Source organism: Patiria miniata, unplaced genomic scaffold (genome assembly GCF_015706575.1).
Source record: "Patiria miniata isolate m_02_andy unplaced genomic scaffold, ASM1570657v1 HiC_scaffold_12, whole genome shotgun sequence".
In the NCBI taxonomy this organism is placed as follows: domain Eukaryota; kingdom Metazoa; phylum Echinodermata; class Asteroidea; order Valvatida; family Asterinidae; genus Patiria; species Patiria miniata.
Window position 1 is genome coordinate 6,946,866 of NW_024037050.1, and position 11,986 is coordinate 6,958,851.

The window sequence follows — 11,986 nt, forward strand, 5'->3', positions numbered from 1 at the left end:
ACGTTCATTTGTTATGTACAATTATTACGTAGACATTATTACAAAACACTGACCAGTCTCTTAATCCAATTGTAATATGCACGATCGATTGATCAGAATTGAGGTATTAAAATTGAAGACTTTTATTTCTGTCATCAATCTGCAGTATTTTGAGGTCAACTTGCATTCTCAATTAAAGGTCGGATAGACATCGTAACTATAAGAGGACTCGAGCATACCTCAAAACTTGACTCTAATTAACTTTAGCAGACCTCTCAACTGACTCCAGTTAATCTCCTGACTGACTTGACCTGAATTAATTTGACCCGGGTGTACCTCAACTCCACTGTAGAAAACACAAAATGAACACATATCATGTTTCGATTCGAGTTAAGTCATTCAGAATCGCCCAGACTGGTCTCGACATCGATCGAACCTCTAAACCTTGCTGAGTCAAGCAGATCTCATCACGACTCGATATCACACAGCATAAACAAGCCTCAAGAATCGACTCCATTCAAATTGCATCGACTCTCCTCCTTGACATTTATGAAACTCGAAGTTGAGTCAGGCGAAACGAGATCAGCCTGAGTGTTTTACTTTCACGAGTTACCCGTACCTCTTTATCACGGTCAATGCATCCACTCTCTAAGCTTCAAGGTATGAGCACTTCTCCATTCGTAGAGTGAACTCGAAAACAGCAGCCCAGCAGTCTGTTAGCCGTCTTCCTGAAGGCGTCGTTCCTTGCATAATATATGACGACATTCCACAGACTGTTGAGGAGTAGAAGAATCTGGGCCACGAAGGCCAAGGCCTCAGGAACTTCTTCTTCGCGAAAGTTTTCCCACGAAATGGTGGTGTAGTAAGGCGTCCAAGAGATAGCTGCGACGAGGGCCATGATGAAAAAAGTCCGAGCTGCTTTGGTCTCGGGGCTGGGACGGTCTGAGTTGACCCGCTGGCGCCCTTCGCGTCGTTGCGTCGGTGGGGATGACTGAGCTCGCTGCCCCACATCGCTCTCCGAGTTCTGACTTGCCCCCGATGTCGAGTTTATATCTCCTAAAGTTATGTTACCGACTTTGGAGGCGTGGCGAGTGGCCAGGAAGAACAACCTGATATGAAGCATGACCGTTATCAGCATCGGTAGAGCTATGAAGAGAGTCATGCCGAGTTGGCCCATCACATCATTCCCCTCATCAGAGTCGATGAAACACAAGTTGAAGTTACTATAGTAGAAAGCTGACCGGTTAGGAATAAGTACGTACAGTAAGGTCCACACTACCAGTATACAGATGATGCAGACCTCCGCAATGACCGCCCTTGTCATGGTAACTATGGATGGGTATCTCAATGGCCAAATCACCGCGATGTATCGTTCGATGTTGATGGCCAACACGGACATGCCAGCGTTGAAGTACAAGGCGTGGCACATGGCGACCACCGTGCAGTAGGCGTCCCCGTACGGCCAACCCTGCAGGGCCGTGGAACCCACCACAGGCACACCGACGAGCACACCAACCAACAGATCACTGATGGTCAGCGAGATCAGAAACAGTTTGGTGACGGGGCTGACTCCATCGTGTGTGTAGCGTAGAACGATCAAGCACAGAGAGTTGCCGAGGAGAATAAGGGTGGTCGTCACGGCTAAGAGGCAGGCCTTGACGACCGAGACTACGGTGAGAGTATACGGAGTCCCTGTGGTCATGCCACTTGCCATCGTGGTTTGAACATCCATTCCTTCCGCCATCCTCTATCGTCCCGATGAGAAGAAAGCACACCTTTCAATGATCTCCTTACGTTCCATGTGGCTTTAAAAACCCCGAGACTCGAATTAAGCTACATGTATTTGGACAACGCCACACAGAACACATCACTTCCTCAACTTGCTAATAGGTTTGATTGGAATCCGCCGCTATTGTCACGGAGCAAATTAAAAATAACTTCCCTGTTAATATTAACGGACATATCTGACGTCAGAAAGTGAATTCACAGAACGGCCGCACGCACTCGGTAGCGGAACGCAGCTTCTAGTAAAACCACAGAGTTCAAAACCCGCACATCCAATGCCTCATCATTGCGTCGTACGCGTGCTGTTGACAAATCTCGAACAGGTTGACATGCAGTGTCTGTCTAATAACCACTGCATTGAGCCATGATGAGTCTTTGGCTGAACATGGCGCCTTTTGGGGGTGATTCAGTGGTTGTTTACACTGTCCAGTCCTAGTCCCGTTGGGTCCTAGAGCTCTATGGGATAACGGACTGACTGACGAGTAGATATCAACGGTTGTCGATGTGTTACCATGGCCGAAGCGAGAAAGGTCAATGACATGTCACTGTTGTTAGTTTCCCACAGAGACAGATCTCTTGAAGCCTTCACACAACGCGGGAATCTAAACTAGCGCCACGGGGCTTTCGCTTTCCCTTGTTTGTCTTCAACTTGAACTCTTCTATGACGATCAAACTCTCTCTTGGTTTCCTCTGCCTTCTTGTAAACATTGCTTGGATCTTTAATACTATCACTATAATGTTTGTATATGACTAGACTATGAACCGCGGCAGGAAACTGGGTTTTTGTACATTATTTTGATAAATTTATATAGGTATGCTGACACAAATTTCAAGCACCATTTTATATTTAGGTACTGGATTGAAGGTTTCTTTTCAGTTATCGTTTCAAAACGTGCTAATATCAAACCATAATTGGATTAGAAAGTCAACAAGGATCAGCAATGGACATCAATACACGGAACACGTAATTTTGCCTGTCATTTTGCGATTGCTGTCAATAGAGTGCGCTTCTGGCGCAAAACAGTAACATCTTCCTTTAAGGAGAATTCAACTTAGAATTTCCCTTTATTTCATCACTAATTTTGTCAACCAGCAAAAATATAGAATAATCCCTAGGGTTTAAAAAAATAATACGCAACTTTTAACAAAGCTGTGCAGGATATCCCCCTTTAATAGTTGCGGGAAGAACCTGTCACCAACCGCCGTTGAACTAGAATGGCAGCCACACAAAATGGTACTCAATGTTTGTAAACAACTTGAAACGGCAGGTCTTTCGGCAGTAAAATATTAAATGACTTCCGGTGCACGCGAAGCAAACAGTCACGGAACCGGGTAGGTTACTTGCAATTATTTTGACCGCTATTTGATTGATCATCAGGTCTAATAAGCAACTCTGTTTTTCTCAATTGTCGATTAATTTTTAACTGGAATTCGTTTTACTCATTGCCGAATGGACTTCTATTCGTCTCCATTTTACTCAATCAAGTTGCCTGTTGTGACGATAGGCGATCAGTTACATACAGTAGAATTATCAGGAACACTGTGGGTGAAAAAACGATCAGGAAAAATTTCGTAATACTATAGCGGGAAAGTGGAACGCAGCCAAAGCTCACATCTCGCAGCCAGCACGATCTGACAGGAGAAATCAATCGTTTAAGTATATGCTCAGAAAACGGAGGGCGTGCAGCAAAAATAAAGAGCTGTTCAGTGATTGATGATGTCTAGGTATTTATGTCGACGTGCAACGCACGGCACGCAGGAATTTCACTGAAAGTGGTTGGGTCTTTATGCCGTAGAGAGCGACACGGCGCCCTCTTTCTTCGTTTTGAGAATCAAGTAGCGCCCTCTCGGTTGGGTTGAAATGCTGAATCAAAACAACATGATGATGAACCCTCTCCATTCAAAAGCAGTGGCGTAATTTTCAGGGAAAAGAGGGGCGTACTTTGAAGGGATGGGGCCTCATTTTCTAGAGGGATATTCAATCAGTTTGGAAAAGGCCCAGCAGGGAGGGGGATGCCCCCCTCCATGTTACGCTATAAACGAAATTAAAAGCAGTGCGATACTATATATTTAATATTTTTTTGCCAAATTACACGCAAACAACATTCATTTTTTAATTTTTTGTATACACATTCATAAATAAATACAACTATCACTAAGAGGAATTCGCGACGACCCTCTTTCTTCGAACATAACACCGTTGCTTCGAGAAGACTGTTTCCTTAAAAGTGAGAACAAACTTTGTGATGATCATTCAAGAAAGTAAAAGAAAGAGAGAAGTGTATCTCTGTTGATGGAGATCATTAGGGCTCCTCCGCGTTTTGGACGTTTTTTCAGATCATCATGCGTTGTGTTGTCATGAACACAACCTTAAGGAAATGCAGTTGGAGAAAAATTGTACAAAGTTTATGAAACGGTGGCAGTGCAATGTTGCATCTTATTGACGCGTACTTTGGGTGTAAAAAACACAAAAACCACCAAAATGACAGAAATGCAACTGATAAAAACATGTACAAACTTTATGAAACGTTTGGAAACCAGGCGCGGATCCGGGGGTGGGGTGGGATTTTGGGGGGTCAACCCCCCCCCCCCACCAGCTCTGTTTTTGTTGTGATGGTAATTCCTTAAAAATAATGCGAACCCCCCCCCCCCCGCATTATACTAGTCATAATGTCCGCCCGTGCACAAAATAAGCACAGAGCCAGCTTGGTTATAGTGTTAATTATTGTCGGGTTTGAAAGTAAGGTACGAGCGCCCCCCCCCCCCCCGAGACAAAGTGTTCGGAGGAAAAAACCTTTCTACATTTTCTATTTTTTGGCTGGTGAAGACCCCCGAACCCGACAAAAATTTCTGAATCCGCTCCTGGAAACATATTTTTGAAATCACCGAAACACTTCGTACTGACGTCATGATGATGCCACTATTAGATTCACGTTTGTTTTTATTCACTAATATGCAAAGTTTTAATCATGTCAAGTTGAGAGTAGAAAAAAAGGAAACATTCAAAGAGTATTCAAACAATGTAAATCGATGGATGACGTCTATATTAGGAAATATGCATATCTGCAACACAGCCTGCGCAACCAACGAGTTTCATTATAGACCAAGTCTTGTCTTGTATAGCACACAGCACATTAAGGAGAACGCGATGTCACACGATTTAGTACATTTTTAATAAAAATGCAAAGTTAACCCCTTAAATTTTGCCCACTTGTTAATTCTAGAAAAAAAAATTGCCAAGAGCAAGGTTAACCTCTTACATTTGTAAATGTCCAGAAAAAGTCAAATGTTGCCCAATTTTGATAAAAATACAAGGTTTAACCCTTACATTTCGGATTTTCCCCAAAAATTCAACTTTTGCCCAATTTTGATAAAAATGCAAGGCTAACCCCTAACATTTTGGATTTTTCCCAAAAAGTCACATTTTGCCCAATCTTGATAAAAATGCAAGGTTTACCCCTTACACTTTGGATTTTCCCCAAAAAGTCACATTTTGCCCACTTTTGATTAAAATGCAAGGCTAACTCCTTACATATGTTAATGTTCAGAAAAAGTCAAATTTTGCCCAATTTCGATAAAAATGCAAGGCTAACCCCGTATATATTTGACTTCCCCAAAAAAGTCAAATTTTGCCCTCTTCTGATAAAATTGCAAGGCTAACCACTTACATATGTCATTTTCCCCAAATTCCGTCGGATTTTCCCAAAATTTTGCCCAATTTTGAAAGAATGCAAGGCTTACCCCTTACTTTTTGGATTTTCCCAAAAAAGGCAAATTTTGCCCCATTCTGAAAAAAATGCAAGGCTTATCCCTTACATTTTGGATTTACCCCAAATAGTCACATTTCGTCCAATTTTGATAAAACTGCCAGGCTTAACCCTTGCATTTTGGATTTTCCCCTAACACCTTACATTTTTAATTTCCAGAAAAAGGCAAATATTGCCAAATTTTTATTAGAATGCAAGGCCAAACCTTTACATATTAGATGTTCCCCTAACACCTTACATTTGCTAATTTCTAGAAAAAGTCTAATTTTTCTCGATTTTGACAAAAAAGTATGGCTAACCTTTTACATTTTGGATATTCCAAAAAAAAAATCACATTTTGCCCAATTGTGATTAAACTACAAGGCTTACCCCTAACATTTTGGATGTTTCCAAAAAAATCAAGATTTGCCCAATTTTGATAAAAATGCCAAGCTTACCCCTAACATTTTGGATTTTCCCCAAAAAGTCAAATTTTTCTCATTTTTGATAAAAATGCAAGGCTAACCCCTTACATTTTGGATTTTCCCCCAAAAGTCAAATTTTTCCCAATTTTGATAAAAATGGAAGGCTTGCACCTTACCTTGTGGATTTTCCAAAAAAATCAAGATTTTGCCCAATTTTGATAAAAATGCAAGGCTTACCGCTTACATTTTGGATTTTTCCAGAAATCAAGATTTTGCTCAATTTTGATAAAAATGCCAAGCTTACCCCTAACATTTTGGATTTTCCCAAAAAAGTCAAATTTTCGTCATTTTTGATAAAATGCAAGGCTTACCCCTTACATTTTGGATTTTCCCCCAAAAAGTTACCTTTTGCCCACTTTTGATAAAAATGCAAGGCTTACCCCTTACATTGTGGATTTTCTAAAAAAATTAAGATTTTGCCCAATTTTGATAAAACTGCAAGGCTTACCCCTTACATTTGCTAATTTCCTGAAAAAGTCAAATTTTGTCAAATTTTAGTAAAAATGCAAGGCTTACCCCCTACATTTTTTATTTTTTCAAGAAGTCACATTTTGCCCACAAACCCCTTACATTTGTTAATGTCCAGAAAAAGTTAAATTTTGCCCAATTTGGATAAAAATACAAAGCTAACCCTTTACATTTTGGATTTCCCCCCAAAAGTCAAATTTTCTTCATTTTTGATAAAAGTGCAAAGTACACCCCTTACATATTACATTTCCCCCCAAAAGTCAAATTTTGCCAAATTTTGACAAAATTGCAAGGCTAACCCCTTACATTTTGGATTTTTCCAAAAAAGTCACATTTTGCCAAATTTTGATAAAAATGCAAGACTTAACCCTAACATATTTGATTTTCCCCTAAAAAGTCTCATTTTGCCAAATTTTGATAAAAATGCAAGGCTTACCCCTTACATTTGCTAATTTCCAGAAAAAGTGAAATTTTGCCCAATTTTCAGAAAAATGCAAGGCTAACCCCTTACATTTTGGATTTTCCAAAGAAGTCACATTTTGCCCACTTTTGATTAAAATGCAAGGGTAATCCCTTACATTTGTTAATGTCCAGGAAAAGCCAAATTTTGCCCAATTTTGATTAAAATGTAAGGCTAACCCCTTACACTTTGAATTTTCCCCAAAAAAGTCACATTTTGCCCAATTTTGATAAAAATGCAAGGCTTACCCCTTACATTTTGGATTTTCCCCCAAAAGACAAGATTTTGCCGAATTTGGATAAAAATGCAAAGCTAACACCTTACATTTGTTAATGTCCAGAAAAAGTCAACTTTCGCTCATTTTTGGATTTTCCCATAAAAGTTAAATGTTAGAGAAATTTTAACGTAAAGGTGCAAAAATTCATTATTTAAAAATTACATGATGACGTCATCGTGAGTAAAAATAATTTTAAAAAGAGAAATTCATAAAGTGCAGACAATCGCAAATACATATCCAACTCAAGGCGCTAAAACATGTAACAACCAAATTTACATACTGGGCGAGTAAAAAAAAAACGAAACCCAAATGTCAGGACCACTTTTTTTATTGAAGTTCTGCATGTAGCACTTTCAAAATCTAGGATATGAAAGCCCAATTCATAAGCTTTCTTTTAGTACAAGAATCATTCAAATTGCATACTACTTTTCAAGTTACGGAATTTTAAACACAACCACCGTTTCAAAGTTCTGTCCATGGATCACACAAAAGGTGTGTGTTCTTTCAGCAACCCGAAAACAATTCACACACATCCCGATGTGATTTGTTTTCGTTTTGCTGAAAGAACACTTACCTTTTTGTGATCCGTGGACAGAACTTTCAAACGGTGGTTGTGTTCAAAAGTCCGTAACTTGAAAAGTACATGGGTGATTTCAATGATTTTTGGGCTAAAAGAAAGCTCATGATTTGAGCTTTCATATCATAGATGTTGAAATTGCTACACATGCAGAACTTTACTAAAACAATGGTCCCCACATTTGGGTTTCGTTTTTTTTGTTACTCACCCTGTGTAACACATTTACACATAACATGTATAAATTTACATATACAAGCATTATTATTCGTCGCACGGTAGTTCTATAGCGAGCAGTCTTTTAAAAGATTTACCTGCTTTAGGCTACCTTCAATAGATTCCGAAAACTATTTTTCACCTAAAGCTCATGAAGTGTAGCAAAACAAGTTAAACAAGATTGAATCTTCTTTTGCTTTGATAAGGACTCTAATTCCCATCATAAAGCCGACATAGCCTTTTGAATAGTGAAAATCACTCACAGAGCTACATTACATATTACATTTTCCCCCAAAAGTCAAATTTTGCCCAATTTTGGCAAAATTGCAAGGCTTACCCCTTACATTTTGGATTTTTCCAAAAAAGTCACATTTTGCCAAATTTTGATAAAAATGCAAGACTTAACCCTAACATATTTGATTTTCCCCTAAAAAGTCTCATTTTGCCAAATTTTGATAAAAATGCAAGACTTAACCCTTACATTTTGGATTTTCGAAAAAAAACAAGATTTTGCCAATTTTGATAAAAATGCAAGGCTTACCCTTTACATTTGCTAATTTCCAGAAAAAGTGAAATTTTGCCCAATTTTCAGAAAAATGCAAGGCTAACCCCTTACATTTTGGATTTTCCCCAAAAAGTCAAATTTTCCTCATTTTTGATAAAAATGCAAGGGTAATCCCTTACATTTGTTAATGTCCAGGAAAAGCCAAATTTTGCCCAATTTTGATTAAAATGTAAGGCTAACCCCTTACACTTTGAATTTTCCCCAAAAAAGTCACATTTTGCCCAATTTTGATAAAAATGCAAGGCTTACCCCTTACATTTTGGATTTTCCCCCAAAAGACAAGATTTTGCCGAATTTGGATAAAAATGCAAAGCTAACACCTTACATTTGTTAATGTCCAGAAAAAGTCAACTTTCGCTCATTTTTGGATTTTCCCATAAAAGTTAAATGTTAGAGAAATTTTAACGTAAAGGTGCAAAAATTCATTATTTAAAAATTACATGATGACGTCATCGTGAGTAAAAATAATTTTAAAAAGAGAAATTCATAAAGTGCAGACAATCGCAAATACATATCCAACTCAAGGCGCTAAAACATGTAACAACCAAATTTACATACTGGGCGAGTAAAAAAAAACGAAACCCAAATGTCAGGACCACTTTTTTTTATTGAAGTTCTGCATGTAGCACTTTCAAAATCTAGGATATGAAAGCCCAATTCATAAGCTTTCTTTTAGTACAAGAATCATTCAAATTGCTTACTACTTTTCAAGTTACGGAATGTCAAACACAACCACCGTTTCAAAGTTCTCTCCATGGATCACACAAAAGGTGTGTGTTCTTTCAGCAACCCGAAAACAATTCACACACATCCCGATGTGATTTGTTTTCGTTTTGCTGAAAGAACACTTACCTTTTTGTGATCCGTGGACAGAACTTTCAAACGGTGGTTGTGTTTAAAAGTCCGTAACTTGAAAAGTACATGGGTGATTTCAATGATTTTTAGGCTAAAAGAAAGCTCATGATTTGAGCTTTCATATCATAGATGTTGAAAGTGCTACACATGCAGAACTTTACTAAAACAATGGTCCCCACATTTGGGTTTCGTTTTTTTTGTTACTCACCCTGTGTAACACATTTACACATAACATGTATAAATTTACATATACAAGCATTATTATTCGTCGCACGGTAGTTCTATAGCGAGCAGTCTTTTAAAAGATTTACCTGCTTTAGGCTACCTTCAATAGATTCCGAAAACTATTTTTCACCTAAAGCTCATGAAGTGTAGCAAAACAAGTTAAACAAGATTGAATCTTCTTTTGCTTTGATAAGGACTCTAATTCCCATCATAAAGCCGACATAGCCTTTTGAATAGTGAAAATCACTCACAGAGCTACATTACATATTACATTTTCCCCCAAAAGTCAAATTTTGCCCAATTTTGGCAAAATTGCAAGGCTTACCCCTTACATTTTGGATTTTTCCAAAAAAGTCACATTTTGCCAAATTTTGATAAAAATGCAAGACTTAACCCTAACATATTTGATTTTCCCCTAAAAAGTCTCATTTTGCCAAATTTTGATAAAAATGCAAGACTTAACCCTTACATTTTGGATTTTCGAAAAAAAACAAGATTTTGCCAATTTTGATAAAAATGCAAGGCTTACCCTTTACATTTGCTAATTTCCAGAAAAAGTGAAATTTTGCCCAATTTTCAGAAAAATGCAAGGCTAACCCCTTACATTTTGGATTTTCCCCAAAAAGTCAAATTTTCCTCATTTTTGATAAAAATGCAAGGGTAATCCCTTACATTTGTTAATGTCCAGGAAAAGCCAAATTTTGCCCAATTTTGATTAAAATGTAAGGCTAACCCCTTACACTTTGAATTTTCCCCAAAAAAGTCACATTTTGCCCAATTTTGATAAAAATGCAAGGCTTACCCCTTACATTTTGGATTTTCCCCCAAAAGACAAGATTTTGCCGAATTTGGATAAAAATGCAAAGCTAACACCTTACATTTGTTAATGTCCAGAAAAAGTCAACTTTCGCTCATTTTTGGATTTTCCCATAAAAGTTAAATGTTAGAGAAATTTAAACGTAAAGGTGCAAAAATTCATTATTTAAAAATTACATGATGACGTCATCGTGAGTAAAAATAATTTTAAAAAGAGAAATTCATAAAGTGCAGACAATCGCAAATACATATCCAACTCAAGGCGCTAAAACATGTAACAACCAAATTTACATACTGGGCGAGTAAAAAAAAACGAAACCCAAATGTCAGGACCACTTTTTTTTATTGAAGTTCTGCATGTAGCACTTTCAAAATCTAGGATATGAAAGCCCAATTCATAAGCTTTCTTTTAGTACAAGAATCATTCAAATTGCTTACTACTTTTCAAGTTACGGAATGTCAAACACAACCACCGTTTCAAAGTTCTCTCCATGGATCACACAAAAGGTGTGTGTTCTTTCAGCAACCCGAAAACAATTCACACACATCCCGATGTGATTTGTTTTCGTTTTGCTGAAAGAACACTTATCTTTTTGTGATCCGTGGACAGAACTTTCAAACGGTGGTTGTGTTTAAAAGTCCGTAACTTGAAAAGTACATGGGTGATTTCAATGATTTTTGAGCTAAAAGAAAGCTCATGATTTGAGCTTTCATATCATAGATGTTGAAAGTGCTACACATGCAGAACTTTACTAAAACAATGGTCCCCACATTTGGGTTTCGTTTTTTTTTGTTACTCACCCTGTGTAACACATTTACACATAACATGTATTAATTTACATATACAAGCATTATTATTCGTCGCACGGTAGTTCTATAGCGAGCAGTCTTTTAAAAGATTTACCTGCTTTAGGCTACCTTCAATAGATTCCGAAAACTATTTTTCACCTAAAGCTCATGAAGAGTAGCAAAACAAGTTAAACAAGATTGAATCTTCTTTTGCTTGATAAGGACTCTAATTCCCATCATTAAGCCGACATAGCCTTTTGAATAGTGAAAATCACTCACAGAGCTACCATGTGCTAGTTTCACTGTCACCAACTCAAATTACTGATGAAACTATTAACGAGACGTTAACTTGCGTTACAAAGTACACAAATGACCTGTGGACGGTATTTTGAGGTAAGAGATGCAGCTGCGATCGGGAGTCGTTAAACCCCAAACTGCAACGCAGATACCATGGAGCTATAAAACACAGCTCCATGCAGATACATATGGATACATGGATACATTTCTTCTTGAGATACCGCCTGATTGACAAAGTTAATCTTAAGGCTTTACTTCCATCAAATATGGGTGCATTGAAGTAGCTCATCCAGATCGTCCCGTGCCGTTCGACTAGCTCTGACGTCATTCAGAGGATACCAGGCTAACCCGTCTGCCTCAGTGCCTTTATCTGAATTGATCCGGGTGAGCTACTCGAACGCACCGATGTACACACAAAGGTCTTTTTTTTTGTAAATGAGGGCGCTACA

General features: G+C 38.1%; 1 protein-coding gene across 1 annotated transcript; it reads right to left on the reverse strand.

Moving 5' to 3' along the window:
• Positions 1-634: 634 nt before the first annotated feature.
• LOC119744022 (beta-4C adrenergic receptor-like) lies at positions 635-1,723 on the reverse strand. The gene has a single exon (XM_038220073.1). It carries the CDS (start codon positions 1,721-1,723, stop codon positions 635-637), a length of 1,089 nt encoding a protein of 362 aa, XP_038076001.1.
• Positions 1,724-11,986: the final 10,263 nt, after the last annotated feature.

Excerpts from the sequence above, each read along its gene's own strand:
- LOC119744022 (XM_038220073.1), bottom strand. The coding sequence starts at position 1,723 with ATGGCGGAAGGAATGGATGTTCAAACCACGATGGCAAGTGGCATGACC.